The 27,006-nt window shown below is 41.4% G+C and overlaps 1 protein-coding gene across 13 annotated transcripts in view; it reads right to left on the reverse strand.

Moving 5' to 3' along the window:
• STS (steroid sulfatase) overlaps positions 1-27,006 on the reverse strand; it is a 175,420-nt gene that overhangs the window by 109,455 nt on the left and 38,959 nt on the right. For 4 of the 13 annotated variants that reach the window (XM_042840860.2, XM_065580729.1, XM_065580731.1 and 1 more), the window contains 4 exons: positions 14,277-14,429; positions 13,001-13,122; positions 10,139-10,261; positions 1,637-2,060 (listed from right to left, as the gene is read on the reverse strand). In XM_042840860.2, coding sequence (XP_042696794.2) covers positions 1,637-2,060; positions 10,139-10,261; positions 13,001-13,122; positions 14,277-14,429 — 822 coding nt within the window. Of the gene's footprint in view, positions 1-1,636; positions 2,061-10,138; positions 10,262-13,000; positions 13,123-14,276; positions 14,430-16,748; positions 18,831-18,873; positions 18,976-19,780; positions 19,852-27,006 lie in introns of those variants that run through there. The other 9 variants (XM_065580732.1, XM_065580733.1, XM_065580734.1 and 6 more) reach the window with 8 other exon arrangements.

A 27,006-nucleotide genomic window follows, 5' to 3' on the forward strand; every position in this document is an offset into this window, starting at 1 on the left:
ACTTTGAGTTGGTGTGCCCTGGTCTGAGAGGTGCTTGCTTCTGATGGGGAGCTTGGAGAGGTTGAGGGGTGATATGAAGGCCAGAAGAGGGGGTTCATGAAATATATCTTTCAGGATGTGGTCCCCATCGAGTATGGATTGTAACTGTTTAATGGTACCTTGCATGGGTTTCTGTTCCACTTTGTATTTAGCTGTGATACTGTGGGTACATTTCCCAGACCTGAAGAAGAGCTCTATGTGGCTAAAAAGCTTGTCTCTCTCACCAACAGAAATTGGTTCAATAAAAGATATTACCTCACCCATCTTGTCTCTCTCTTATCATGGGATCAACATGGCTACAACACTGCATTGAACTTAATATGACATAATTAGAATCCATTTACTTCCAAATATAGCATAATGCCTCATGTATACTTTGATAAGTTTATACCATATGTATATAAACCTGCTCTTGGGGGAAAAATGATAATTAGAATTAATATAAACTGAACTGACCTGCCTCCATATAATGGAGGTAATCAGCAACAAAATTAGTATTTGTTTTCATACACTGGCTCTGACACTATCTAATTGAACCTATAGTCATAGAGTTTAAGGCCAGAACATAATTTACCCTAAATATCAAAAATAATGTGCTATTAATTCCACCTTAACATCTTTTTGTCTTGCAGACCAGATCCTCAATTTATCAGTTTAGCTCCAATTAAAAAATGCCAAGTTAAACCAACTGGTGATCTGGATTTCTCTTCTCTAGCAGTTCTAAACACTAGTGTGAAATATAATACAATACAACTTCATTTACACTTATGAATGTGTCACCCAAAAATTAAGGCACCCAAAATCACTATTTTATCTTAAAAATGTAGACCACAGAAGTCTAATTTAATGGATGTACCCAAAAGGCCACATACAACTGAACACCAACACTTTTCCACATACAACTGAACACCAACATGCTCAGAGATCACATATCTAGAACTGCAATAACTTATCTAACATGACATTTTTGAATATTGAAAATACTTTGAATCACATTTCAAAAGATACAATTTCCTATATTTATTAAGTCACACTGAACATATAAAGAAGAATATAGGACCCAAACTTATATTTACTGCTTAATGGAATGTTACCTATGAAGATATCTTGTTATTTTTAAACATGAAAATATAAACAACATAACTGACATTAGTGCGAGTTAGGCACCTAAATATCTTTGAGGATCTGGGCCTTAGGCTCTTTGGAGCCGAAATCTCATTGAAAGTCAGTCAAGTCTGAAAATGAGACTTAGGTTCCTTAATCAGTTTAGGTATTACAATGCTGAGAAGAGCAACACATAAATACCTTTAACAATCTGGGTCTTTGTATTTTGCCTGGGAAAAATAATTATGCCTCTAACACAATATACTGAAGAGATTATGGAGGAGGTGCACCTAGATTTCTAGGCTAAGGCCTTTCATATGCATCCAATTGTTAAATGGTTCACTTTCATTAGTGACTTGTTAAATCTAGAGAAAAATGACAGTATTACATAATGACAGTTTCCTTCATCCACCCGTCCATATGCATATTTTTAAAGCAGCATTATGACAGTGAAATGCTGGCATGAAGTCATAACATGACTAAACCAACCTACCTTCCTATAAACTGTACAGCTTCTTCTGTCAATCTTTGAGTAAGGTTCTTATAGGACAGTGGCTGCTGGATAATCTGGTGGTTCCTCATCAAGAAGCAGTTTAGATATCGAAAAGTATAAAAGAAAATGAGCAAAAGTCCAAATAAAACTGTAGATATTAAAAAGAAGTAGCGCAGTGCTCCATGGGGTATTCTGAGGAGGCCAATATAATACAGCACCTCCAAAGAGATTAGGGTAATGCCGATGAGCTGAAGTGGAGTGACAAGGTATGCTCGAACCCCTGCCACAAACACGCTGCCTTCCCCTGGTTTGCAGTCTCTAAGACTGGTCACGGTGAGCCCATAGAAGTAATCAAATCCATGATTGAGGGGGTGATGACAGAAGTCATCCCTGCTGTTACAGTTCAGCCCAAGATGCCACTTTCCTATGAGGAAACAAGCACATACAACATTTATGTAGTTAAATAGCCCCATTTGCCCCTCTGAATAAGGGAAACTGCCACCTTAGGATTGGCATTTCTCCCTCATTTATTATGTGGATCCTTATTGCTCTCCCACCCCTTGTTTATACCTTCAGCCTCAAAGACTTTGCATCATGTCTGAAGTTCCTTAGGTAACCATTAGGTGCGCTTGAGAGACTACTGCAGAGCAACAGACCGCTGACAGTTAGTTAGCTTTGAAAATGTAGCCTCTGTTCGTGTGTAGCTAAGGCCCCTTAAACAAATACTTATTTATATTAGCTCCTGGTGAAATTATCTGTACCAGTTTTCCCAAAAGTGTCTTTGTGGATTTGTTGCAACCATTCATCATTGTGATCTATCAGGTAAATAATTTCCTATGAATTTATTTCTAAAACACAGTAACTAGAGCTGTTCCAAACAGGTAGGTATTTAAAATATACTAAGTATTTATTTATACAAGGGCTCACACGGGTCTTTAAAATGCCAGTCACTCGCTATATTTGCATGAAAGATTCCTTCTCCTGATCTTTTTAAAAAAGTAAATAAATAAACAAATAACAAAATTCTTAATACACATCCTTTAAATTCATTTTCTTTGCATTTAAGTGATACAGAATGTTTTCTTTTCCCCCACAAGCCTGAGCACTGGTCAAAATAGGAAGAGAATGGACCAGGTTCTTTTCTAAGATGCAGTGCTCTGCATTATGTGTAAATTCCATTCATGCCAAATGAGAACCTTTATTTATCCAGATAACTCTTCAGGACAAGTACTATTCCTTGCTATGTATCTTTACAGTGCCTAGTACAATTTACCTCCATTCTTGGTTGGGGCCACTAGGTGTTATTGTAACACAATAATGGGTAATAAACAACATCACCTCCAGACTTACACTGATATAACTGAACAGAATCTTAACCAATCATTAGACAGGGCTAATGTATGTTTGATCCATTTTTATTCCTTGTAACTTTAATGATTTGCATCTAATAGTTGTCAGGAACAAGAACAACAAACAATTAAGTAGTGTATTCCAATGATCAAGTACATGGCAATTTTGCAGTAGTCAAATATCTAAAAATGATCTGTAAATTCACAGCAGTGTAAGTTGTGATCTTTTAAAAAAAAATGTTCTAGAGAGGATTCCAGCATTCCCTCCATACAAGTGTCGTTGGCTGTCCCTCGATACGAGGATGATGTCTGCCAGGAGAAAAGTCATTGATGAGACTTGAGATGGATGAGGAGTCCAATCCCTGCTCTACAGGTTTCTCCACATGTGACAGATGGTTGCTTGGAGAGAGCACAATTGCTGGCCGGGATGCTGTACACTTTCCTTCCTCCTCTGCTGTTTCTCAGCCTCTTGAACAAGGCGATTCTCTTCAAAACAGGCTAAGGCTTGATGTAAGATGTGATGCCATTGCCAGACAACTCTTCCCAGTTCATGGGATCAATGCCTCCCTTCTTAAGATATACTTTCAGGGAGTCATTGTAGCATTTCCTCTGTTCCCCATGGGTCTTCTTACCATGACTATGTTGAGAAAAGGGGACTTGCTTCGGAAGACGAGCATCAGTCATCGGTGACCAGCCCAGCGAAGTTGATGTTACATAATCTTTGCCTCAACACTGGTGATGTTAGCTGCAGAGAAAACGCTGGCATTGGTGTGATGATCTTCCTATCTGATACGGACAATCTACCTAAGATAGCACTGTTGGTACCACTCCAGACACTTAAGATAGCTTTGGTGTGTCACCCATGTCTCACACCCATAAAAAAAGAATGGGGCATTGTAGGCTGGGATCTTAGTTTCCATTCGCAGATCTCTGTCAATAAAGACACAATGGAGCAACTTTCTGAAGAATGCTCTGGCACAACAGATCCTATGCTCAATCCTCACATCAAGATTAGCTGTCTGGGAGAGATGGCTACCAAAATAAGAGAAATGCTCAACATTTTCCAGGGGTTCACCACCAATGACAATTTGTGGGAAAAGGTGGGCAATCTGTGCTGGGGCAGGCTGACGGAGGGAACGTCCCAGGCTATGATAGGTGCCTGAGAAAAGATCTAGGATGGGTTGCAAATCATTGTCCCAAGCAGGGTTCCAGCATTTCCTCCATATAAGCACATATGAGAGAACAGAAGATAGATGGAACTTTTCTCCTCCTTCCACATCACACAACTTCTGAATTTGCACAAAGGAAGACTGTACTTGATGTTGATAATTCATGAGCCTAAGATACAGGTGCATATCCATCCTGTCTTTCCCATTCCCAACAGCACTAAATATTAGACCTGACCAGAGGACAGCAATTCCATTTCATGACAATTTTTGTGATTTTTGAAATTTGTTTTCCTTCCAAGGTGCAATAACCCTTCTGAACATTTTCGCAAAACGAAATTGTGTCAAAACCGCTATTTTTCTGTTCTGGTCCTTCTCTCTCTCTCTGGTCAGAAGTGATCAGATAATCTTGGATCTCAGAAACCTTCAAGATGAAAACTTCATCAAAATCAATGTCTCTGTGAAATGTTTCAGTGAAACAGCATTTTTTGACAAAATTATATTTAGCCAAAAATGTTCCAACCTGCTCTATTATACACCCTCCAAAGAGCATAGCACCACCAAACATCCCAAACAGGGTGAGGTAAGCAGAAGGCTAGGTGCTAGTTCTCTTTGCACACCAGCTGGTAGTCTTAGGCCAGCACCACGAAGAGCATGTGCTGCAACTCAGAGGAGAAATTAGCATCAGGGTTGGGGTGCGGGAAGCCTGGCCTAAGGATTAGTGTCAGACATGAGTCAAGGGTCCAGGAGCCAATTACCAGGAATCAGGCCAGACTGTAACGCCAGGAGATCAAAACCAAGAGACAAACTGGAAGGCAGAGATAAAAAGTCAGTTACCAAGAAGTCAGGATCAGAAGGCAGGAACAGATAAACACCAGAACAGCAGTCATAGGCAGAGTGAAGCTCAGTTGCATAGACAACTTCCTCTTTCTTAAATAAAGGCTGCAGCCCAGGAGTCTTGCATCTCTCCCAATCAGAATGTAGGGCAGAGCTTATGCCCCACTTGGGTTTCATGGACCCTAGTCCCAGCTCCAGTCTGTGAGCTGCCAAGTAGAGAACTAGAGTGTGATGACTCCAGGGACCTGGGTTTGAGACTCATGGGGCCTGATAATTACAGGCATTGCTCACAGTGCTTGCCCCAGTGAACTGGAGGCATTTATGGCTCCCACACTCAGTATGTCACAAGTGATGTCCCTTGTTATCAGGATAGCCACCTCAACCCCCAAAGGCACACAGTTCTCTATAGACAGAATGCCTTTGGTCACTGCTGCTGTGGAACAATACATGTACTTTAACAGGACAAGTTACAAAAAACACACTATGGCCAAATGTACTGAATTTCTTGATATTGTCACAGTGGCATATGGACCTAAGATTGAAATTGTGAAGCTCTGCATTTCAGTTCTAGCTAGTAGAGGCACACACCTGGCAGTACAATTTTTCTTCTCTCTTCCTAAGCACTAGGGCACTAGCCACATTGTAACATTAGTTTTCTGGCCTCCTCCAGAGAGCTTACCACTAGTTCCTTTGGTTGATCTGAAGTTTCCCAAGGATTCAGTCAAACCAGTAAAAGTGAAGTTGATGAAATTACAGCACTATATCAGTGTATTCTCTTTGATTTTTGATGACTGTCTTTGGGTTTAGAAAATAATGTTAAAGCCAGATGGATGGCAAGTTGGGCAGCAAGTTCCTCGTCAGATAACTGAAGTAAAATTAGAGGCTTATAATCATAAAAATAAAAGGATCTTCAAATCTTTTTAAAAAAAATATGTATTTTAATTTGTCAGTCTCAAGATGCTTGTGATTAGGTAGGTAGAGGAAAAGTGCTACAAAAACAAACAAAATATCTTTTTAAGGAGGTTCTTCTGAGTTGAACAGCACGCACGATTTAGGCAATTTTAATCAAAAACCTTTTACTAAATGTAACAAATTATTCAGGGTCTAGATGAATTTGGGCCACAATTAAGAATTGTCAGGTTACAACTTAATCCAGACAAGACAGAGATAGTGCTGGTGGAATAAGGAGCCAGAAGAATTAAAGGAATTTATATCAGTGCCCGACTGAGGGAGTGCAACTGTGGTTTTTCAAAACAGGTGAGCAATTTGGGGCCTGCTGATAGATCCTGAGATGCTTCTGGATGCCCAAGTAATGGTTGTATCCATGAACACATTTTTTCCCATCTGTTCCTGGCAAGCAGAGTGAGACCTTTTCTCTAAACCTGGGCCTTGCCACAATTATTGATGCCTTTGACATGTTAAGATTAGATTGCTGTAATGTGCTTGATCTATGGCTACAACTTGAGACATTCAGAAGGTGGAACTAGGGCAGAATGCTGTAGCCTGTTTATTAAGTGTAGTTGTACGCTGGAAGCATGTAAGACCAGTACTCTGCGCACTGCAATGGCTTCCAATAAACTTCAGAGTAGAATTTCACATGTTGGATTTAAACTGTAAAGACCTAAATAGTTTGGGATTTAGGAGCTGCTAGCAGGGAATTCCCTGTAATGGGCCCTCAATTCTGGAACTTGGTCTCGCTCTTGCTCTGCCAGAGCACAGTTTTCATAACCTTCTGGGCACATGGCAAAGCCCACATTTTTCCTCTTTTTTTCTCAGGCTGTTGAGAAAAGAGTTGGCTGAAAACTGAGTTGTTTATATTAACTGGCAGTTCTTTTTTATGATTTTGTGTGTGTTTTACCAATGGGACAGGGTGCCTAAAAGGTAAGATTGATGCCTATAGCTATATTTTATGCTTTTAAATAAATATATCAATGTGATGAATGAATTGTTAAGGTGTATATGACAATGGATTCACAGCGTGCTGTTCCTAATAAGATCTTTACCTTTCCAATAAGCTCAACTATTAAATTCATTGTGTGGGCTCAGCACGTCACCCAAGCTCTAGCTAGATGGGGGTCTACAGATCTTGCAGATTCTCACTTTGAAGGTCACACTATTTGAATTTAGCAACTGGACTTTTCTAACATTGGAGATAGGTCCTACTGAGGGCTCTAGACTAATCAGATGTGGGGCAAAAGACAGGAGCAATGAGGGAGAGGCAGGACCAAAGAATGCCCTTTGTCCACTGCAGACATGTACCCTTGGCTGTGGTTAAGAGTACACAGTCTTGAACACTGCCCACACTCCTCCTGCTCCCTGATGCAGCTAAATATAGGGGACAGTTCATGCATAGGAGGTTATAGGCTTGGGTACCAGCTTGCCAGCTCAAGATTCTTTGATCATTCCACAGCTGAGCTGCATTCAATGGGACCACATACAACTCTGCTCTATGGAGTGACCAAGGGATATTTGCCATTTAAGTAGTTCATGTTGCCTTCTGAAGGTGATTGAGGGTGGGGAGTGTAGCAAGGAGGTAAAAAAATGTACATATAAAATATATTTATAGATTAAAAAAAGAGAAAATTTGTGCACCAAAGATAAAAGATAAAAAGAAAGACAGGGGAAAGAAAAATACAAGAGTAGGAAAAGCAGAGAGAAAAGGAATGAGGCACAGTGGACTAAAAAACAGTGGCAGTCTAACTTCTTGGTGCAAGGAAACATGGAGATATTAATCCACCACTAGTGGAGGTTGTAACAATAAATGTTTGGGAACCACTAAGATAGGCTCAGGGCCGGCTCTAGGCACCAGCGCTCCAAGCATGTGCTTGGGGGCGGCACTTTCCAAGGGGCGGCACTTGGGCTCCTTTTTTTTTTTTTTTTTTTTTTTTTTTGCTTGGGGTGCAAAAAGCTGGGAGCCGGCCCTGAGCAGAGGTGAGCTGCGGTGGTGGGGGGGTGCGGGGAGGGCCGCAGGAAGTAACTCGGGGGGGGGAGAAGGCAGAGGAATTGCTCCCCCCCCGCAGCTCACCTCCGCTCCACTGCCGCCTGCTCCCCAGAGCGTGCCACCGCTCCACTTCTACTCCCTCCCTCCCAGGCTTGCTGCGCAAATCAACTGTTTTGCAGCAAGCTGGAGGGGGGGGGAAAGGGGAGGGCTGCAGGAAGTAACCCTGGAGGGGGCAGAGGAACTGTTCCCTCCCCAGCTCACCTCCACCTCCTCCCCCGAGCACGCCGCCGCTCCGCTTCTCCCCTCTCCCCTTTCCCTCCCAGGCGCCTGGGAGGGAGGGGTGGGAGGAGAAATACGGCGCGTCCGGGCAGCGGAGGCTCCAGGCAACAGCGCACCAAGCGCATGCCTGGGGCGGCAAGCCTGCCGGTCGCCGTGAGGGCAGCAGTCAGGCTGCCTTCAGCGGAATTCCTGTGGGAGGTCCGCTGGTCCTGCGGCAATTCAGCAGCGGGTATGACGAATCCGCGTTACCAGCGGACCTCCCGCAGGTGCGCTGCTGAAAGCTGCCTGACTGCCGTGCTTGGGGAGGCAGAAAACATAGAGTCGCCCCTGCATCTGGGGAGGAGGCGGGGCCGGGGATTTGGGGAAGGGGTTGGAATGGGGCGGGGAAGGGGCAGAGTTAAGGCGGGGCCAGGGGGGTTCATGGGAAAATTTTTTTGCTTGGGGCAGCAAAAAACTTGGAGCCGGCCCTGGTTAGGCTGAATCAAGCAAAGTCTCCCTGACCTGCCAAGATGACATGATGAGCATATCAGCAGGCAGAGAAGGGCAGGTTGGGCAGTGAAATCTGTCTTCTGCAATTTAAATCGACAGTATTTCCCTTTTTCATTTATATATGCTCTTTCCTTAGTTTGAAGACTCTTCTTGATTTTCTGAAGGCTTCATTATGTTTTAAGAGTATGGTAAGTTATGAAACTATAAGATGCAATATTATCATTTAGACACTTGGAGGAAATCCCTCATTATAACATCATGTTTATCTTCTGGTGATCTACATGGAAGGTTGTCATGTCACAGTGATAGTAGTGAAGAAGAGTAAGCATTATGTAAGTCAGCCTCAAGAAAATAAGCGACACTAAATGGGGCTGCTTATTACAAACAGAAAAATGAATTGTTTGCAGCCTTAAATTGTATACAGACTGCAAGGAATCAAACTGTGGTTAAACTTTTATGGTGACTGTGAATTATATTAATGTTACTGTATTTGCAGTGTAGCTTGTATTAAACAACACAGCTGATATTTTTCCATTCCAAATTTGTCAGAACATACCCCCTTGTTCTGAAGAGTTTGACAAGGATTTATTATTTTATTCCTTTAAAAGCTGGAATACATTTAGGCCTGATTTTTAGAGGTACTAAGCATCCACAACTCAAAATGATGTCAAGTACCCTCTAAAAATCAGGTCCTAGATGTCTACTTGGGAACCTAAAAAAGAAGGTATCCAGATTAGTGGTCACCTTTGAAAATGATGCTGTTAGTGACTGGCCTGTAGATAACAAATACTTAAATGAAAAATCACAATAGAATTTCATTTGTGATCAGCTCACAGAAACCTTCCAACACAAGCAATATGAAGTGCCTCACTGCCCAAATTAGGAAAGCACATCACTTTGTATTTAAATGTATTGCATTTAAATACAATAAAGTATTATTATTACCCTAAACAGTCTCTACTTGTCCAAACATATTAGTGTTGGTTATGTAATCACCTAATAGCATTGGTTAAGCAGCTGGTGTGCAGTGACTACTGTTACTTCTTGGTACCTGTCTGTTTATTGCATCTACTTGTCACATTTTAAACTTAGATTGTAAGCTCTTTGGGGCCTTCTTTTGTTCTGTGTCTGTACACTGCATTGCACAATGAGGCACTGACCCATGTTTGAGACCTTATGCATTATGTCAATACAGATCAATAAGAAGACATATCTAAATTATTACTGCTTCACACATGCATAAATTTTCTCTGAATGTGTTGCAGTTCTGGTGAGCTATAGTGTATTACAGGAGTGAACTCATTGCATTGCAGAAGAAAACAACTTTGTGTGACTGATTTAATACTTCTTGCACTGTAGAAAGTGCACTTTTTATTTAAATTAATAATAAAACATATGCTATTATATAACATAGTTGTTGCTATACATATATCAGTCGTACCTATAAGAGCTGTAGAATAACCTTTCTGCTTCAAAAGTTTCGCAAAAGTTATTTCTTCAGTGGGAAGTCCACCAGAAGAGGCAGAAAATAAGAAGACACCAATGTTTGACAATGCAGCCATTCCTAAATAAAACAAAAATGAGTGTGAACAGCATAATGAAGAGAAACGATTTTCATTCATCAATTCTATACTTTTTAAAAAAAGTGGTGTCACTAGAATGACATTTTCCCACCAGCAGCTATAGCAGCTAATGGCAGGGAATTGTCTGTTTCCGCTGAATAAGGTCGTTTTTCCACTTTTATGCAAAGCTGAGAAGTAGAGATGGAGAAAAATCTCAAATTACTGTGGGCCCTTCCAAACAGACAGGCAATTTTTGTAGTCATTACTATAACATATCTGTACTTCTGACAGCAGAATTTGGAATTGCACAATTTAATATTTCTTCTTTCCTTAAGAGTCAGGGTCCACAGGTAGTGGTTAGACCAGGGGACCGGTAGTCAACACTCCAAGGTTCTATTTCCAGATCTGACTCTGTATGAATTTGGGCAACTCACTCAACATCTCTTTGCCTCATTTTACCTACCTGTAAAACTAGTAATACCATCTACTTCACGTGATGTTGTGAGGCTTGGTTAATTGACATTTCTGAAGTGCATTTTTGAATTCCTCAGAGCAAGGCACTAAGGGTACACAAAAGTAGTAAGACCCAGTTTTGGCTCCACTACAATCCACAAACTCTTGCCGAACTCTGTAAATGCCCAAACTTGCTCACCACCTAAGTTTTGCAGAGTAGAAGTTCCCCAAGTGTTTACCTTTCTGCCTCTGGCATGCGCACTGCTGCCTCACTTTAGGTGTCCTGCCTAAGCCCCAGAGCGATTCACAAACTGGGGAAAGACAGAAGGAGGAGGTGCTGCTCACCTTATAACTTTCAGCCCAGTGGTTAGCACACTCATGTGGAATACAGGAGACCTAGGTTCAATTCCCACGACATCAGAGTATCCCATAGCTCAGTGCAGTGATTAATTTGTAATGAAAGAGGTGCCAGGGCTCAAACAATTTTTTTACATTCATAACTGATGCAGCAAACCCAGAGGTGCCAGGGCTGAGCCCTGGCAAGCCCTGGCACAAATTAAGCACTGGCTCTGTGGTTAGAGCACTTTTCTGCCACCGCTTCCCTGCCTCCATCTCCCCCGCAATCCCTGTTTTGTGTGGAACAAAGCAGGCACCTAACTCATTCCCTCACTAATGCCTTAGATGCCTAAATCATCTGATTCCGGGAGGCGGGTTCCAATTTGTGGATTGCTAAACAGAGCAAGGTGCCTTTCTGCAGCCTACACCTAGGCACCTATCTCTGAGCACACACCCATCTGGTCAGCATCTCCCATTGGCTAGTTTAGGTGGGTCCACTCCTAGTGTGCTGGCTTCTGTGGATCATGTTCTTAGGAGCTTATCTCTGCCCATTAATTGTATAGGGATCCTAGGCACCTAGCTCAGCTTGGTGGATCACAGTCTTGTTCCTATGATATTATAGGTACCTAGACATTAGGTGCCGTTATGCTCAGTGTTGCAATGCTGTAGTCCCTTCATGTGGATCCCACCAGATGTATGTAATTGTAGCAGCAAGAAATGGAAAAGACCTGTTGGACCAAATCATTGAAGTGATCTCAATCTTACTTCCAACTTAGTCCTAGATTTCGCACCCACAATCAACATGCTCAAAGGATAGATAGTTGTGTTCTCTACAAAAACACTTTATTTATTTGATTTGAAGGCATATTTAGATATCTCAGGTCAGGTTCTCAATTGGTATAAATCAATGTCGCTCCATTAAGATTATTGGGGCTACACTGATTTACACCAGATGGGGATTATTATTATTATTAACTTATTAATTAATTATTATTATTATTATGCCATTACTTTTCTTCAGGTTTCTCCCTCCCATTAAATATCTGGGTTTTGGTTTATTTTCCTTCAGATGTTTTAGCCTGAATTATTGCAAGTTGAAGCTCACTTTATTTTCTGAACATGCTTCTGATATCTCAGGGTCCTTTGGTATCAATTCTCTGTCTCCACTAGTATTTGCAATTAGTCCCCATTGAACAGCTTTTATAAATTTGACAAAAAAGAATGTTTACTCTTTCATTGATACATGAAGATATTAAAGAAGACCCAGGGCAGGACAATCAGTGAAACTTTCAGCTCAAAACAATGAATTTTTCAGAAAATCACAAATACATGAAAACAAGGGTCACAACGGAAAGCTGTTTGCAATTTTAAATATAGCAGGTGCTATTGGTAATAAACACATGTTAGCTTCCTTTACAACAGAAACTATGAATGAACCCAGCAGGTTACAGTGACTGCTGCAGCTGCAGCTTGTTACTTGATTGGAATGAACATACACTTATTAAGCAGGACCCTGAGACATGCTTTGCTTTTATTCTCAGAAGCAAGAACAGGAAATGGGTTATCACTAATGAACAAGTAATCTGATTAATATAACAGTCCTTGCTAAAAACCATGTTTGGAAATGTTAAGGTGTCATGGTGAAGCACCCAGAGTCCCAGCCACTGAAGTCAATGACAAGCAAGAACTGCCAAAGCTAAAGTTGCATGCTCTTGCATGATCTTAAAATGAAGGAGGAGAGGTGGATATGACATGGATATGCTTGGTGGTGAAGATTCTTCACTCTTTTCCCAAGCACACAACCTCACTGGGCACTTGACTGAGTATTTGATTCAGTGATCATAAAGACACATTCAGCCAGTACCGGGGCAGAAGGCAAAAAATGCAAAATAGTTCCTGTCAGAGGCAAAACCATTATGCATAAATGATAATGAAATATTAATGAATTTTACCTGATCTGACAGGGTATCGGCCTGTCAGAAAAGCTGCTCTGCTTGGGGTACACAGTGGAGATGCTGCTATATGTTGAGTAAATGTCACTCCTCCTTTAGCTAGCTTGTCAATATTGTGGGTTCTAGTGGGGGGAAATATATATATATATATATATATAAATATATAATAATTTTATATTGATTATCTGGAAATGGTCAAATTAAAGCTCATGGGCTAAAATTTTCAAAAATGCCTCAGTGTCTTAGGAGTCTGATTTGCACTGACTTTCAAAGAGACAGACTTCCAAGTCACTGAGCCATTTTTGAAAATCAACATACGGGTCTAGTGCAACTTTTACAATACACTAAATGCACAACCAGACATTTGATTTTGGAGTATTGCAGCCCAGAGTAATCATCTGTTCACATTTCACAAACCTTATTAAAACATTGACAATATGGTATACCCAAATGTAATATATACGTTTTAATAATATATGACACATATTATAAAAAACATATAACTATAATTATGAGTTGTATGAATTTAACATATTTCAGTTATTTTTCATATTATTAAAAAGCTCCAATTTTGTAATATTTCAATATAAATGTTCAGTGTTTACTGATATATATCTCATTCATTTCACAGGAAAGGGCCTTTATATTATATTTTACTCTACTCAATCACAGTTTTGATTCGCGCACTTGAAAAAAAAACACATTTAAATGTGGAGGCTTAACCTATATGCTTTTTCAACCAGTACAGCAGCACCTTACCTAACCTGGTGACAATAATCATGTTGGGAAGACATTTCTGAATTAGTCAGATATATTAACATTTGATGGATTTAATTAGCATGCCATAGTTAAAGATGAACTGCAGTAAAACAAATCAGTGCTTTATTTTCAAATGCTTAATGACAAGCTCTCCAAAAAGTTACAATTTTGAGACTACTTCAAAATATGTATACTTCTGAAATTATGTTAAAAGAAAATTATCATTCATTTTTCTTGCTTGGACCACAATCTTACTTTTATTGATTTTTTCTGTTTGTGATGCAGCTTTTTGGAGGACTATGTATATTTACCTAAATTTCTTCCTATAACATTAAAGAAACAACGAGAGTCAAATATAAGCAGCCCACACTGCAGAAACAGGATTGACCTTTCTGTACAAAAGATGCCTTGTTGAAGTTCTAACTGTATTTAAAATAGTTTAAAATCTGTAAGCACACAATATGCTCTATACATAGATATGGTACACTCTCCCCCTCCTCCAAGTGTTTTGTCAAACCTTAAAGTTTTGTTTCCATAACATCCAAGATCTCCAATGCCAAGGTCATCAGCCATGATTAAAATAAAGTTCGGATTTGAAGTTCTGTAACTTTTGGCATTCTTTGTGGCATAGTGATAAAATAGTAGAAGTACAAGGATCCTCATCTTCCTCCTAGTGGTGGTGAACAAGTTGGAAATATTAAGGATAAAGACCATTGTTTGTCTTCACAAGGATTACTCTAATTCAGCACCATCATATCCCCAGTAATTATAGTAAGAACAAAAGGTGAAGAAAGCAATTATTATGGCTTTTAAGTTGACATACTGTCAAGGTAGAAAATCTGACCTTTTTCTTAAGTACGTACTTTCATAGATGCCAACTCCATGGGTGCTCCGGGGCTGGAGCACCCACTAGAAAAATTGGTGGGTGCTCTGCATCCACCGGCAGGTCCCCGCCCCAGCTCACCTCTGCCTCCACTCCGCCTCCTCCCCGAGCGCACCGCTTTTTCCCCCTAGCGCCCAGCGCTTCCCGCTGTGAAACAGCTGTTTCGCGGCGGTAAGTGCTGGGAGGGAGGGGGGAGGGAGAACTTGGCATGCTCGGGGAAGAGGTGGGGCTGGGGCGGGGATTTGGGGAAGGGGTCCAACAGGGGCAGGGAGGGGGTGGAGTTGGGGCAGGGACTTTGGGGCAGGGGTTGGAATGGGGGTGGGGCAGGGGCAGGGCAGGGGTGGAGTCGGGGCGCGGGGCACGAGCACCCACCGGCGCCGGGAAAAGTTGGCGCCTATGCGTACTTTATTATGTGTGTCAGGTGTTGGCCCCTCCTTCTCTAACACAAATCCATCAGTAGTATATTAAAATTAAAAATAAATCTGTGTGCTAGTATTCTAACATATAAAGATAATCCTACAGCAATAAACCAGCATGTACATATAATGAGAAGAAAGGTTTCTTAAATTTTAATGATTATTTGAAAACAAAGAAAAGAACATTTAGGAACAGATTTTCAGCTGCTGATTGACAGGAGAAACTTTCAGAGATTTCAGTAACTAAAGTAAACAAATTTCATAGCAAAATACTATCAACACAAAAAATATTTCCATCAAGGAATAAGTATTGTTGTGGTAAAGGTGGTGAAGAGATGCATTAAGGAATTATTGAAATGAATGTCTAAGAAGAAACTCTCCATAAATGGTTTAAACATAAGGGGTCATAATAAAATAACGGCAAAATATTTGACATGAGATCACAATGAGCTATCAATAATACTACAGCCACATCCAGCCTAACAGGAATAAGAATAGGAAAATGGTATTTTTCCTATTTCCTGGTGTAGCAGGGTGAACACCCGCTCCGGCCCTGAAGGAGTTGGAAAAGCCATGCAGAGGGCTGGGGCTGGGCAAGGTAAAACCCTGGCTGATTGGGGGAAGTGGCTGCAGCTGGGCCATGCCCCAATCAGGCCACAACTGGCCTTTATAAAAAGGCTGGGAGCCAGGAACTCAGTAGTCTCTCTCTGCCTTCAGAGGGAGAGAGGGTGGGCTGCAGGGATCTAAGACAGGGTACCTGAGTGGAGCAAGGCTGGGGAAAGCCTGGGGAGCTCCAGCCTGGAAAGCTGCAGGCTGTGGCATGGCATAAAGCCAACAGGTACTGGGGGTTGCAGAGGGCAGCCCAGGGCTAGGCCAAGGCAGCAGGTCCAAACCCTCCTTGCCAGTGATGAGTGGCCTATACTGCAGTCTGCCCCAGGGAGCGGGGACTAGTTGGTGACTGGCAGTGGCCTTATTGTGAGGTGGGGATAGTGGGTGGGGGTTCCCTAGGGAGGGGTGACCCTAAGACTGTGGGGTGTACTGCCAGGGTCAGCACCCCAGACAAAAGGGCACCGGGGTCTGGGAGGGACATGGGGCCAGCAGAGGACTGAATGGGATCACTGGCCTGCAAGGGGTGCTCTGATGGCTGGATCGAGCTAATTCCCAGAGTCACCAGCAGGAGGCGCTGCAGGGGTGAGTCTGCTCCTCTACACCTGGCTATACTGTTAAACTTTTTCTTTTTTAAAAGATAGATTCTTTTCATATGCAATGCTGGATGTGAACATACTTTCACTGGGACAGAGAATCCCAGGGAGGCTGACTCCCAGTGGAATTTAATCTGTCCATAGAGCTGTAAGCAAGAGGCTGAAAAAACCCGAAAAGGACTCTTGTATGTTGTTTGAAGTGAGATTCTGCAGAGTCACACAAGCCAAATATGGGGGATGGTGTTTTGTTGGGAAGCAGACTGAGAAACTGCTTCTAGAAGAAGGTACTGAGACAAAGACCTTGTGTCCATGGCTAAATAAATAAATAAAAATTGTTACTTGAGTTCGTTAACTTGAATTACAATTCTGTTGACGACAAGACAGTTTGAAGTCTTCGCATGAGTTAAAGTCCAACAAAGAATATTCACAATGGAGTCCCAAACCCATCTTTAACTGCTTACAAATCCAGATACTAAGATAAATATTACCATGAATTACAATTTCCCATCATCCTCTTCCCACTGTGCATCCTCTTCTTCCTGGCCAGGTAGGAGGAAGGATGCTGAACTAGGACTTGACTGGGTGATTTTGGGAGGCAGTGGCAGTGGCTAGTCAGAAGCTGCAGAGAAGAATCCTGAGTAACTACATACAGGGTGTGGCTTCCAGACATTACAGGTGGGTGCAGGTCTGTGAGACTTGTTGGGGAGCAGCAATGACTGGGCAGGGAGCCAGGGTAAAGAGGCCCCAGTGAGAGATATGCTACTAACTGAATCTGGCCTGGAGACCTACAAGCTCCTATTTACTTCTCATAGAGCCTTTTAATAGAGAGGCCACCCAAGGCACTAAGAGCCTTACTCTCCAGTGGACTGACCCCAGTGACCCAAACAAAAAACCCCCATTGCTCACTTTGAACTGAAACTATTTAAGCCTCTCTGCGCAGGGCATTTGCAACCTTTCCTTTTCCTGCCAGTCCTAGCAAGATAACCATTTTCACTTAGCCATGTGTCTGAGTGATTACTGGAGCATGCCAGGACTAGCACCCACAAGTGGGCACACCAGGCCTAGCAGCTGAAACACCATCAGTACTTGCCTCCAAGTTGTGGTATACCTGGCATGCTATGCGATACTACAGCACTAAGCAGCTAAAATTACAATATGTTTTAAGGGAGGCTTATGCTCTTTCAGACAATAGAGAGAGACCCATGTAGGACTAGGTAAGGCATGATGGGGGCAAGTTATGTACAGCTCCTATTGCATTTACCTTTTCAAAACCTCCGTTTGCCTCTTTATTGAAGCACAGACCAAGGTTCTATCTTTTCCAGGACCTTTCAGTGCACATTACACAGAATCAAACCTGGGGCTGTGATACTCAAAACCCTCACCTTGGGGATTAGTAACAGCTCTGTCTCATTTAAACAACTGAGTGATACTCTGTCTTTAGTGTATATTTATATGTACGTATAGTACAAAAAAAGAAACATTTAAATAGTACTTGAAATATTCTTAAAATACTTTTAAACAAGAGCTATTATGTAGTAAATTGATCACTGTGTTCTTCTTACAAAGACTTTCACAAATGCTTTCTACTGCTATTACAGTCATAGAATCATAGAAGTGTAGGACTGGAAGGGACCTCAATAGGTCATCTTGCCCAATCTCCTGCACTCAAAGCAGGATTACATAACTAGACCATTCCTGACAGGTGTTTGTCTAACCTGGTCTTAAAAACCTCCAATGATGGATATTCCACAACCTCCAAAGGCAATTTATTCCAGTGCTTAACCATCTTGAAGTTAGGAAGATTTTCCTAATGTCCAACCTAAACTGCCCTTGCTGTAATTTAAGCTCATTGCTTCTTGTCCTATCCTCAGAGGTTTTTACCCTTCTCTTTGTAACAGCCTTTTATGTACTTGAAGATTGGTGTCATGTTCTCCCCTCAGTCTTCTCTTCTCCAAACTAAACAAATCCATTTTTTTTTCAATCTCTCATCATAGGTCATGTTTTCTAAACCTTTAATAATTTTTGTTGCTCTTCTTTGGACTTTCTCTGATTTGTCCACATCTTTCCTGAAATGTGCTGCCCAGAACAATATTCCAGTTGAGGCCTTATCAGTATGGAGTAGAGTGTAAGAATTACTTCACGTTCTTGCTTACAACATTCCTGCTAATACCTCCCTTTTTTTTTTTTTTTTTTTTGCAACAGTGTTGACTCATATTTAGCTTGTGATCTACTATAACCTCCAGATCCCTTTCTGTAGTACTCCTTCCTAGGCAGTCCATTTTGCATGTCTGCAATTCTAAGTAGAGAACTTTGCATTTGTACTTCTTGAATTTCATCCTGTTTACTTCAGACCATTTCTCCAGTTTGTCCAGATCATTTTGAATTGTAATCCTCTCCTCCAAATCACTTGCAACCCCTTCCAGCTTGGTATCATCTGCAAACTTTATAAGTATATTCTCTATGCCATTATCTAAATCATTAATGGAGATATTGAACAGAATCAGAACCAGGACCAGTCCCTGCGGGACCCTACTTGATATGCCCTTCCAACTTGACTGTGAATCACTTATAACTACTCTCTGGGAATGGTTTCCCAACCAGTTATGCACCCACCTTTATAGTAGCTCCATAGAATTACCAGGCCTGCTGTTCCCAAAGGAACAGTACACACCAGCTTGTAGGATCATTAGTTTGCTTGGCCCCACAGGACTTAGACTTTATTTAAAATGAAAACAAGGATAAGTTCATTATTAATTCAAGTCATAGTGAGTAAGAATAGTGAAAATGAATGATTACATACAAAACAACATCATAACACACTTTCTAGCGACTAAACTAACAGTATAATGATGCCTGCATCTGTAATTTTCACTCCATGCATCTGAAGAAGTGGGTTTTTTACCCATGAATGCTTATACACAAATAAATCTGTTAGTCTTTAAGGTGCCACCAGACTCCTTGTTGTTTTTAAACTAACAGGCTAACCTTCATTCTAAAGAAGTTTATCTCACCCAAAGTTCTCTTCAACATTTTCAATCATGCCTTTTTCACAAAGCAGACTTGCTATTTGCTTGCTTCCTCAGAAAAGGGTGGTATGATGTCTTTTGTCCCCAAATATAGTAGATCAAACCTTTGATGTATATCTCCAGATAGGTTTCCCCCCAACACCCTGCTGTTTTAACTCTTCCTGATCGTTTCTTTCTTTTGATGTTCTCACTATGTTTTCTTGGCATTGTGTTCGGACTGGTGAGTGGCGACCCATTGTAAACGATATAATACTTCATTTACATTTAAACAGCCAGACAGATACCAATTTCTTATCTGACCAAAGAGCTGTTTTTTCACCTTTGCTGGTGACTAGTCTCTACAAACACTGTTTAAGGACATATTAAGAATACACACACAACTACTTACATAGTATCTGGAAATACATTTCACAATGATATTGATGACCAGAGTGACCCAGGCTTTTATTAGAGACCTCACATGATACTCTTTTGATGAGCTAAAATATACATACCAGACTGAGGAGATTCCCGTAACCCCTGTGCACTCCCTCTGTGCCCTTTGCCAGTTGACATTAAGAGGTTCCTAGGTCACACACAGATAATAGAGCTTGTAAAGTTTTTCATTATATACATATAAAGAATGTGATAATGGAAAATGTGCAGGAAATGTCTGTTTACAAATAACTTTTTTGGGGGGAGGAGACAGGAGGTCTGTTGAGAATTTCCCCACACACACACTTTTCAGCAACCGAAAACTGAAAAATCTCAGACAAAACCTGAATATGTTTTCTTTTTCTTGACCATCCCAAACCCCAACATTTCAGTATTTGGCCCATACTGGGGGTTGGGTTTTCAATGATAACTTGAATAAAAACTTTACTGAAAATGAGAATTTTGTTGCTTTCATCAATGTTTTTTAGGAGAACAAATACATACCCCAACTACCTCTAATACATAACTATCCTTTCATCTGTGATGATGTATCACTCTATAGTGCTTTCTAATTTGTAGTGTGGATTCTTCAGAGTTGGAATCAAACTACAGTGTCTCTCAATCCTTATCCAAACATTACTGTCTTGTTAGCAAACAGACTGAGCGATTCTTCTAGCTAGCAGCATTGACCTTTGTTAATAGTTGACCTGGTTGCCTCAGTTTGTGGTCAGATAAGAAATCTTGCCTATAGCAAAAATTTTACAGGGTTTTAAGACAATACAGAAAATCTCCAGTTCCTCTATTTCTACAGGGGCCTCATATGATAGGGCACTATCTTTTCCCCATAAGTCCAGCTGAATCAGATAAGTGACTTACATCCTTCATCTCACTGAGCTCTACCTCTATTGTTTCCTTAACAGAGGTACAATCCCAATTTAAAGCAGATAGCTAATAGCTAAAAGTGATTTCCATAGGCTCTGGATCTTCTATTGGAAACATTGGGGGGAGGGAATATTAATCCACTAAGTCATCCCCTCTGGGAATTACCATACTTTTTCATGCTAGCTGTAAAATTTACCAGCCACTCTCTAACATCACAAGGAGCCCGGCTGAAAGACAACTCAACATCACTTTAACAATTCAGGGGGCACAGCCTAATTCTGGACTGCTCTGTTTGGCTTGACACTTGAATGTGTTGCTCTGCAGGTGAAACTACTGTGACATGTTCAGAAATATAAGTTGAAGGAACAAGATAAACATAAAAACTCTGCAAATCATTCAAGCTGCAGCAATCAGCTAAACATTATTTATCCTGTTTGATTTCCCACTCTCATGTAACCACTCTTATGATATTAAAATCCAGACGTGTACTTGCAGCACTAACAAAAACATCGTTTTATATGAAATCAAGCATATCAGGGTATGTTTTGACAACTTTCACAAACACTAAATTTCAAAGATTTAAGCTAATTGAAAAAAGACAAGCCTGTATTTTAGTTAGAATATATGATCCAGAAAAAGAAAGCCTTTTTGAACCTCTGGTGAGGCATTTAGCCAACAGTGAACAGGACAAAGGTGTTGTTAATGAAAACCCCAATATCGACAGTATTTTGGTTTCCAGTATCAAAGTAGTATAATAAATGGAGGCTGTAACTTAGAAGCCGGCTGATCACTATCTTTCATATCTTTATTTCAGTAAGAACTTGAGTCTGGATAGAAACATAAAACAGTAAACCACATAATACAATAAAACAATTTCTAATATTTTAAACTGATAAGATTGTAACTTTCAACATGAAACTCTAACCTCTTCTACTAAGAGTATCATGTAGCCTCTTCATACCCTTATTTTTGAAATATAATCTATAAGAAAAAGCTGGTGATGGCTGTTCCCTTAGAAATATTTCTAGAGCATCTTCCTTTGTACATTTGCTAGAAGTCCTAATTTGGCTGGTACCAGCCTGTAGATTCTGTCCCTGGTGAGGACGGCCTCAGCCACTGTCTTGGTTCTCTGATTGTTCAGATATTAAACCACCTTGGTGCTGCAATGTCTACGTCCCATCACTGCAAGGATAGCTGTCTGAATACACTCCTCAGCTACTCTCCTGACCAGGGCTTCCTTTCTGCTCCTGATGATATCTGTGGTCCTTGCAGTGAGAGCAAATGAACATAAACACTCATTCAACCAGTCCCAGTAATAGCAGCCTCCACTTCTCTTTGGAAAAGGAGCAGGAAAAAGAGAGATAGATATTGGTGGAAAAAGGAAGAAATACATTATGGTCAAGAAGACGAGGGAGCCACTGGCAGCCACTGAAGAAAAAAAGGTAAGAAGCCACTGGGGAAGCAATGAGAATGGAAGGAAAGGTCTTGGGAGTGGGGGGAGAAAGGGGAGCCTTGAAGGAGAAGGAAGAGGTATGAGATAGCGTTGGTGGGGTAAGAATGCTAATGCAATTTTTCCAAATAAGGTAAGAATCCAAAAGGTTTTGTTTACATTTTCCCAAGAAAAAATATCTAGGATCTGATCCTGCATTGCCTTGTATATTCATTTACACCTGTGCAAAATGGGTGTAACACACTACTATTCTGAGTCAATGGTGTTTTAATGTAAGCCCACTTTTGCACAAGTGTAAATGGACACACCACTGGAGAATCAGGCCTCAAAATCTACTAGAATGCATAGACAACTATCCAGTGGGTGGTGGAACTAATCTCTCACACATTCCTGGTTTATAAGAACTGCTCCTTGTAACGCTTCTCAGATATTAACAAGTATGCCTGTGATATCTAGACATTCAAATACTATAGCAATACACACCATGGCAGTGCCTATAAATGAATTTTAAGTTGATCAATTCTAGTACGGGAAAGGGGTTCTTTGTGCGTTGGAATAAAAGTGGTGCCTGTTAAGTCTGAGACTTCAATAGAAACTCACATAACCAAAAGAACACACCTGCTTCAGTTCAGCAATAAACTGTTGGAGTAAAATCCTGGCCCCATTGAAGTCAATGAGATTAAGATTTCACCCATGTTAGTCTCTCTTAGAAAAACAGTCTGGGCAGCTGTAATCCCATATTTTAAAAAAAGGTAAAATATTAAGGTCAATGGTTCATTTACAGAAGACTACAGAACATTAAAGCGTGAGAAAGAAATAAAGATAAGACCCCGTAAGAATACAGATAATTTGTAGTATCTGAGAACCAGTAATTTAACTGGACAAATTAAAGGGTGAGGAAGGCTGTCCAGTAAGTAGGATACTGTTGTTGGACTTGAGATGCCTTGTTTCACATGCATGCTCTGCCACACACTTCCTGTGTGCCTCTGGGCAAGTCACTCAGCCTCTCTGTGCCTAGGTTCCTCATCTATAAAATGGGGACAACAGGAAGTCTCTACCTCACAGGGGTGTATTTCAGCAATGGGGTCCATATAAGAACCTAAGATAGATAATAGCAAACACTGGATTTCTATTTATTTGAAACTGTAATGTTTATATAATCAAATTAAATACCCTTTAATGGAAATATAAGAATTTCAAATAGTTAAACAAATAATTCAGCCAAATATAATTTTTACAGTTTTAAAAAAAACAGTACTCATCTAAACAGTTACCTTCCTTCATAATTCAGAATTACAGATTTCATTTCACACACAGAAATCCCTTTTTCTAATAAACTCTAATGTATAGAAATGCATATGCATAGCTGTTTTTTACTTCACATGGATCTACCAAACATTTATTTTCATTACAAATGTTCTGTCTTCTGCACAATATATTTTGATACCTCATGCAGAAGCTGAAGATTTGTCCTGTTTCTCTTAACAAAATTAGAAGTGTGCCCAGTTTTCTCACCAATTAGCTCCTTGTCATCAACTTGATTATTATAGGAACATGCAGCAGCTGTAGCTACAATTGCTACAAAAACCCCTTCACACACACAATCTTCCTACAGTTTTATTCAGTTTAAGTGATTTATCTCTAAACTATTCCTTTGGTATAGAAATCTGCAGAATCCTTTGATAAAATGTTTCACATGCTTTCTACTGGGAGGTTTGCTAAAACAAACAACATTTAAAGATACTCACTTCAAAAATATTCTGTGATATACATGAATAGTATGCCAAAAGTGATTTTAACTGGTTTAATAGGGTGCTAGTATTTCAATATGAAGTTCTAACAGCCACAAAAAAGATGTCACTGTAAGCAAAACACACTTAATCCAGATGATTCTGCAAAAACAAAATTCCTCGCTGTGTATTGGAAAACAACAAAAATTTAAGTTTTGGAATCATAACAAAACAGAATAGTAGGAGCACACTGTATATTATTATTGATTTCTGACATTAATTTAAAGTTTATTCATTCTTTACATGTCTGCTGCATCTTTTGCTATGTCACATGACAAGTAAAGAACCATAGTCGTCATCTTCTGACACTGTACAAAGAATGTTATTCGATTTCTGTTTCACTGTAGAGCCTCTGCTTAGATGCTTTTTCAACTCTCTAATGATAAGCTATCTTCTTTGTATTTTAAAAAAAAAGCAGTCCCCACCTTCCCAATCCTTATTTAATAAGGATTATTACGTATTATTGAAGTCCGGTGAACTCATGAGTCAATATATGTATAGCAGGAAAGACACACACTTTGTAACTTCTGTGAGCAGCGCTTACTGCATACACTACATCCATCTTGCATTTCTCCACTCCACCCCACAAGCTCCCTGGGTACCATCCTCTCATCCCTCTCTATTTCAGAGACTCTCTGAAACTCCCCCAAACAATCTCTCCCCACCCACTAGGGGCTCTGTTGGCCCCCATATTCCCCCACAGCAGGGTCCCCCAATCTCTAGAGCCCTGCAAATCTGTGGGTATCCGCTTTATATCCGTGGATCATTTCTGCAGATACCAACGCGGATGCGGATACAAAGGGCTCTGACGGTTAAGAGCAGGCGGGCAGCTGTGAGGAACCACAGTGCAGATCCTCCACTTATCCTGGGCAGAGGGCCTGAGGGGCAGGGATAGGGGTCAGTTCGGGTCCCATGCCCAGGGCAGGTGGAGGGTCCGTCACAGATCCCCATAGCTGCCAGCCCGGCTCTTACCGTGGCTGGGCTGCGGCTTCAAGCTGCCCCCCTACCGGGCCGGAGCCTGGTCAGAGAGAGCCGTGCTGGCAGCTGTGGGGAGGCTGAGTCTCTTGCCCTTGGCGAGGGGCTGGGACACTGGTCAGGGGGCTGCTCAGGCCCTCAGGCCCCCCGCCCAGGACAAGTGGAGGGTCTGCCATGGCTCCCCACAGCTGCCAGCGTGTCTCTCCCAGACTGGGCTCCGGGTGAGGGGGGTTCCTTGGAACCTCAGACCAAACCCTGGTGTAGAGCCCTGCAAATCCCCGGATATCTGCGGATGCGGATATCCGCAGATTATTTTTGCAGATTGCGGATCGGATGTGGCTCTACCAATTTCCACTCACGAGGGGTTCTTGTGTTCCTCATGCCCCTTTCCCCCCACACCAGTGTTCCCCGAGTACTCTCCTAGGGGTTCTGTGTATTCCCCACAGCAAGGTCTCCCATTCTCCCTAGCATGCCAGAGGTTCTACTCCTGCCCACTTCTCTCCTTTCCACCATGCCCTCTGTGTTACCTGTCAGCTCTGTATTCTTGGAACCAGGGCGCAGTACCCAGCCTGTCTGACTCACAAAAGCGCTTTCCCTCCCGCCCCCCTGGGCCTCTGCTTCAATCAAAACCAGTCAGAAGAAAGACTTACAAAAAGCAATGAAAAGGCAATGGGAGACATACTTAAACCCCTGGGATAAGGATGACAGGATTAGGGAAACTCCCCTAGCCTCATTTGCATAGAAGATGGGACAAGGAGGCATCTCCATTAGCATACCGAATAGAGAAAAGAGATTCCAAGGAAGAAACGATCTGAACTTTGGGACCGGAAAAGCAGGGAAGTACTACATGATGGGGGATCTCTGCTCCAGATGTTAATGGACCAATGCCTGCACACACTCAGCTCATTACTTATCAGGCCCATTCTAGTAATAAATCCTTTAATGGTATCCAAAATAGTGAAGTTGCCTAATTGCATTGTGAGCTCCCTCCAAGGAACACTGCCCAAAGCCAGGAATGATCAGCTCCCATAACCTGAACAAAACAACTTTGGTATACTCCCTTGTTTACACATAAACAAATCTTGTGTTCTCCCTTGAACCATTGTTGTTTCTCTACAAAAACCCCTACCTATGCTCAAGTAAGCGTTCTGATGCCCTGGATCCAAAATCTGCATCAGTTCCATTAGGATGTCAGCTTCTCCTGACTGATCATGCTGGGGACTCCGCCTGTCTCCAGCACTCAGGACCCTCAGCTACCACTACCACTTGGGACCCCCAATCGACTCAAGCTTCATGGAGTGATGAGAACCCAGCTCTCTCTCTCTCTCTCTCTCTCTCTAGCCTTCTGACCCTGACTTGTGTGATCAGTTATAGTTTTCTAAATCTGACTTTTATAATCAAATTTAAGTTAGATTTAATACTATATCTGTTTTGTTTGTTTGGCTCCCCTATGGTTATTACCTGGCAATAAATAACTTTAATGATTAAGCTGGTTGCTTCTCTTTCTCATTCTCCCTTCCCACCCCCCCATGGATGGGTTTTTTTTTTTTGGTTTCCTCATTCGCTCTGCAGCAACGCTCCTCATACCTAAGCTAAAAGATCCCTGCAGGGGTTTGCTCATCAAGTGGGTTACTATCAGAATAACAGTAACGTGAAAGTGGGGATAGAGATGTGCTGAACCTGGGACATATGAGGGTGATACCTTGGAAGTGCTGCTCGACCCAGCCTACTGAGTCTAGGGATATATAAGGGGTCAGCTTGGGAGTGCTGATTAACCCAGTCCTCTCAGATGCACTCTGTTAATGTGTGTGTGTGTGTGTTGTTGTCCCACAAACTTATACAGGATCGTTTTAGGGTCAAGACAAAGATGCCACATTTATTATGATAATTTGATTTATGACCAATAACTAATATCTTAATCCTAATACACACACATTATACCTAATACCTATACACACACACACACACACATATCCATCAGATGTTCTGCAGCTGCTGCATAGTTAACAGTTCTGCTTGAGTCTGTGGCTTGAGTCTGCAGCTTGGGTTCGTAGCTTGTGGCGGCTAACTGGCCAGGAAAGCCAGGCACAAGGATGAGCTGGGTCTCTGTTGGGCATGCACCGATGCCCTTCCATGTTGGCAGCAGAATGTTACCCCCTCCAAAGTTTTCCATCTCACCCATCCTTTTTGTAGGCTTTAGTTTGAATCC

Source organism: Chrysemys picta, chromosome 1 (genome assembly GCF_011386835.1).
Source record: "Chrysemys picta bellii isolate R12L10 chromosome 1, ASM1138683v2, whole genome shotgun sequence".
Taxonomy (NCBI): Eukaryota; Metazoa; Chordata; order Testudines; family Emydidae; genus Chrysemys; species Chrysemys picta.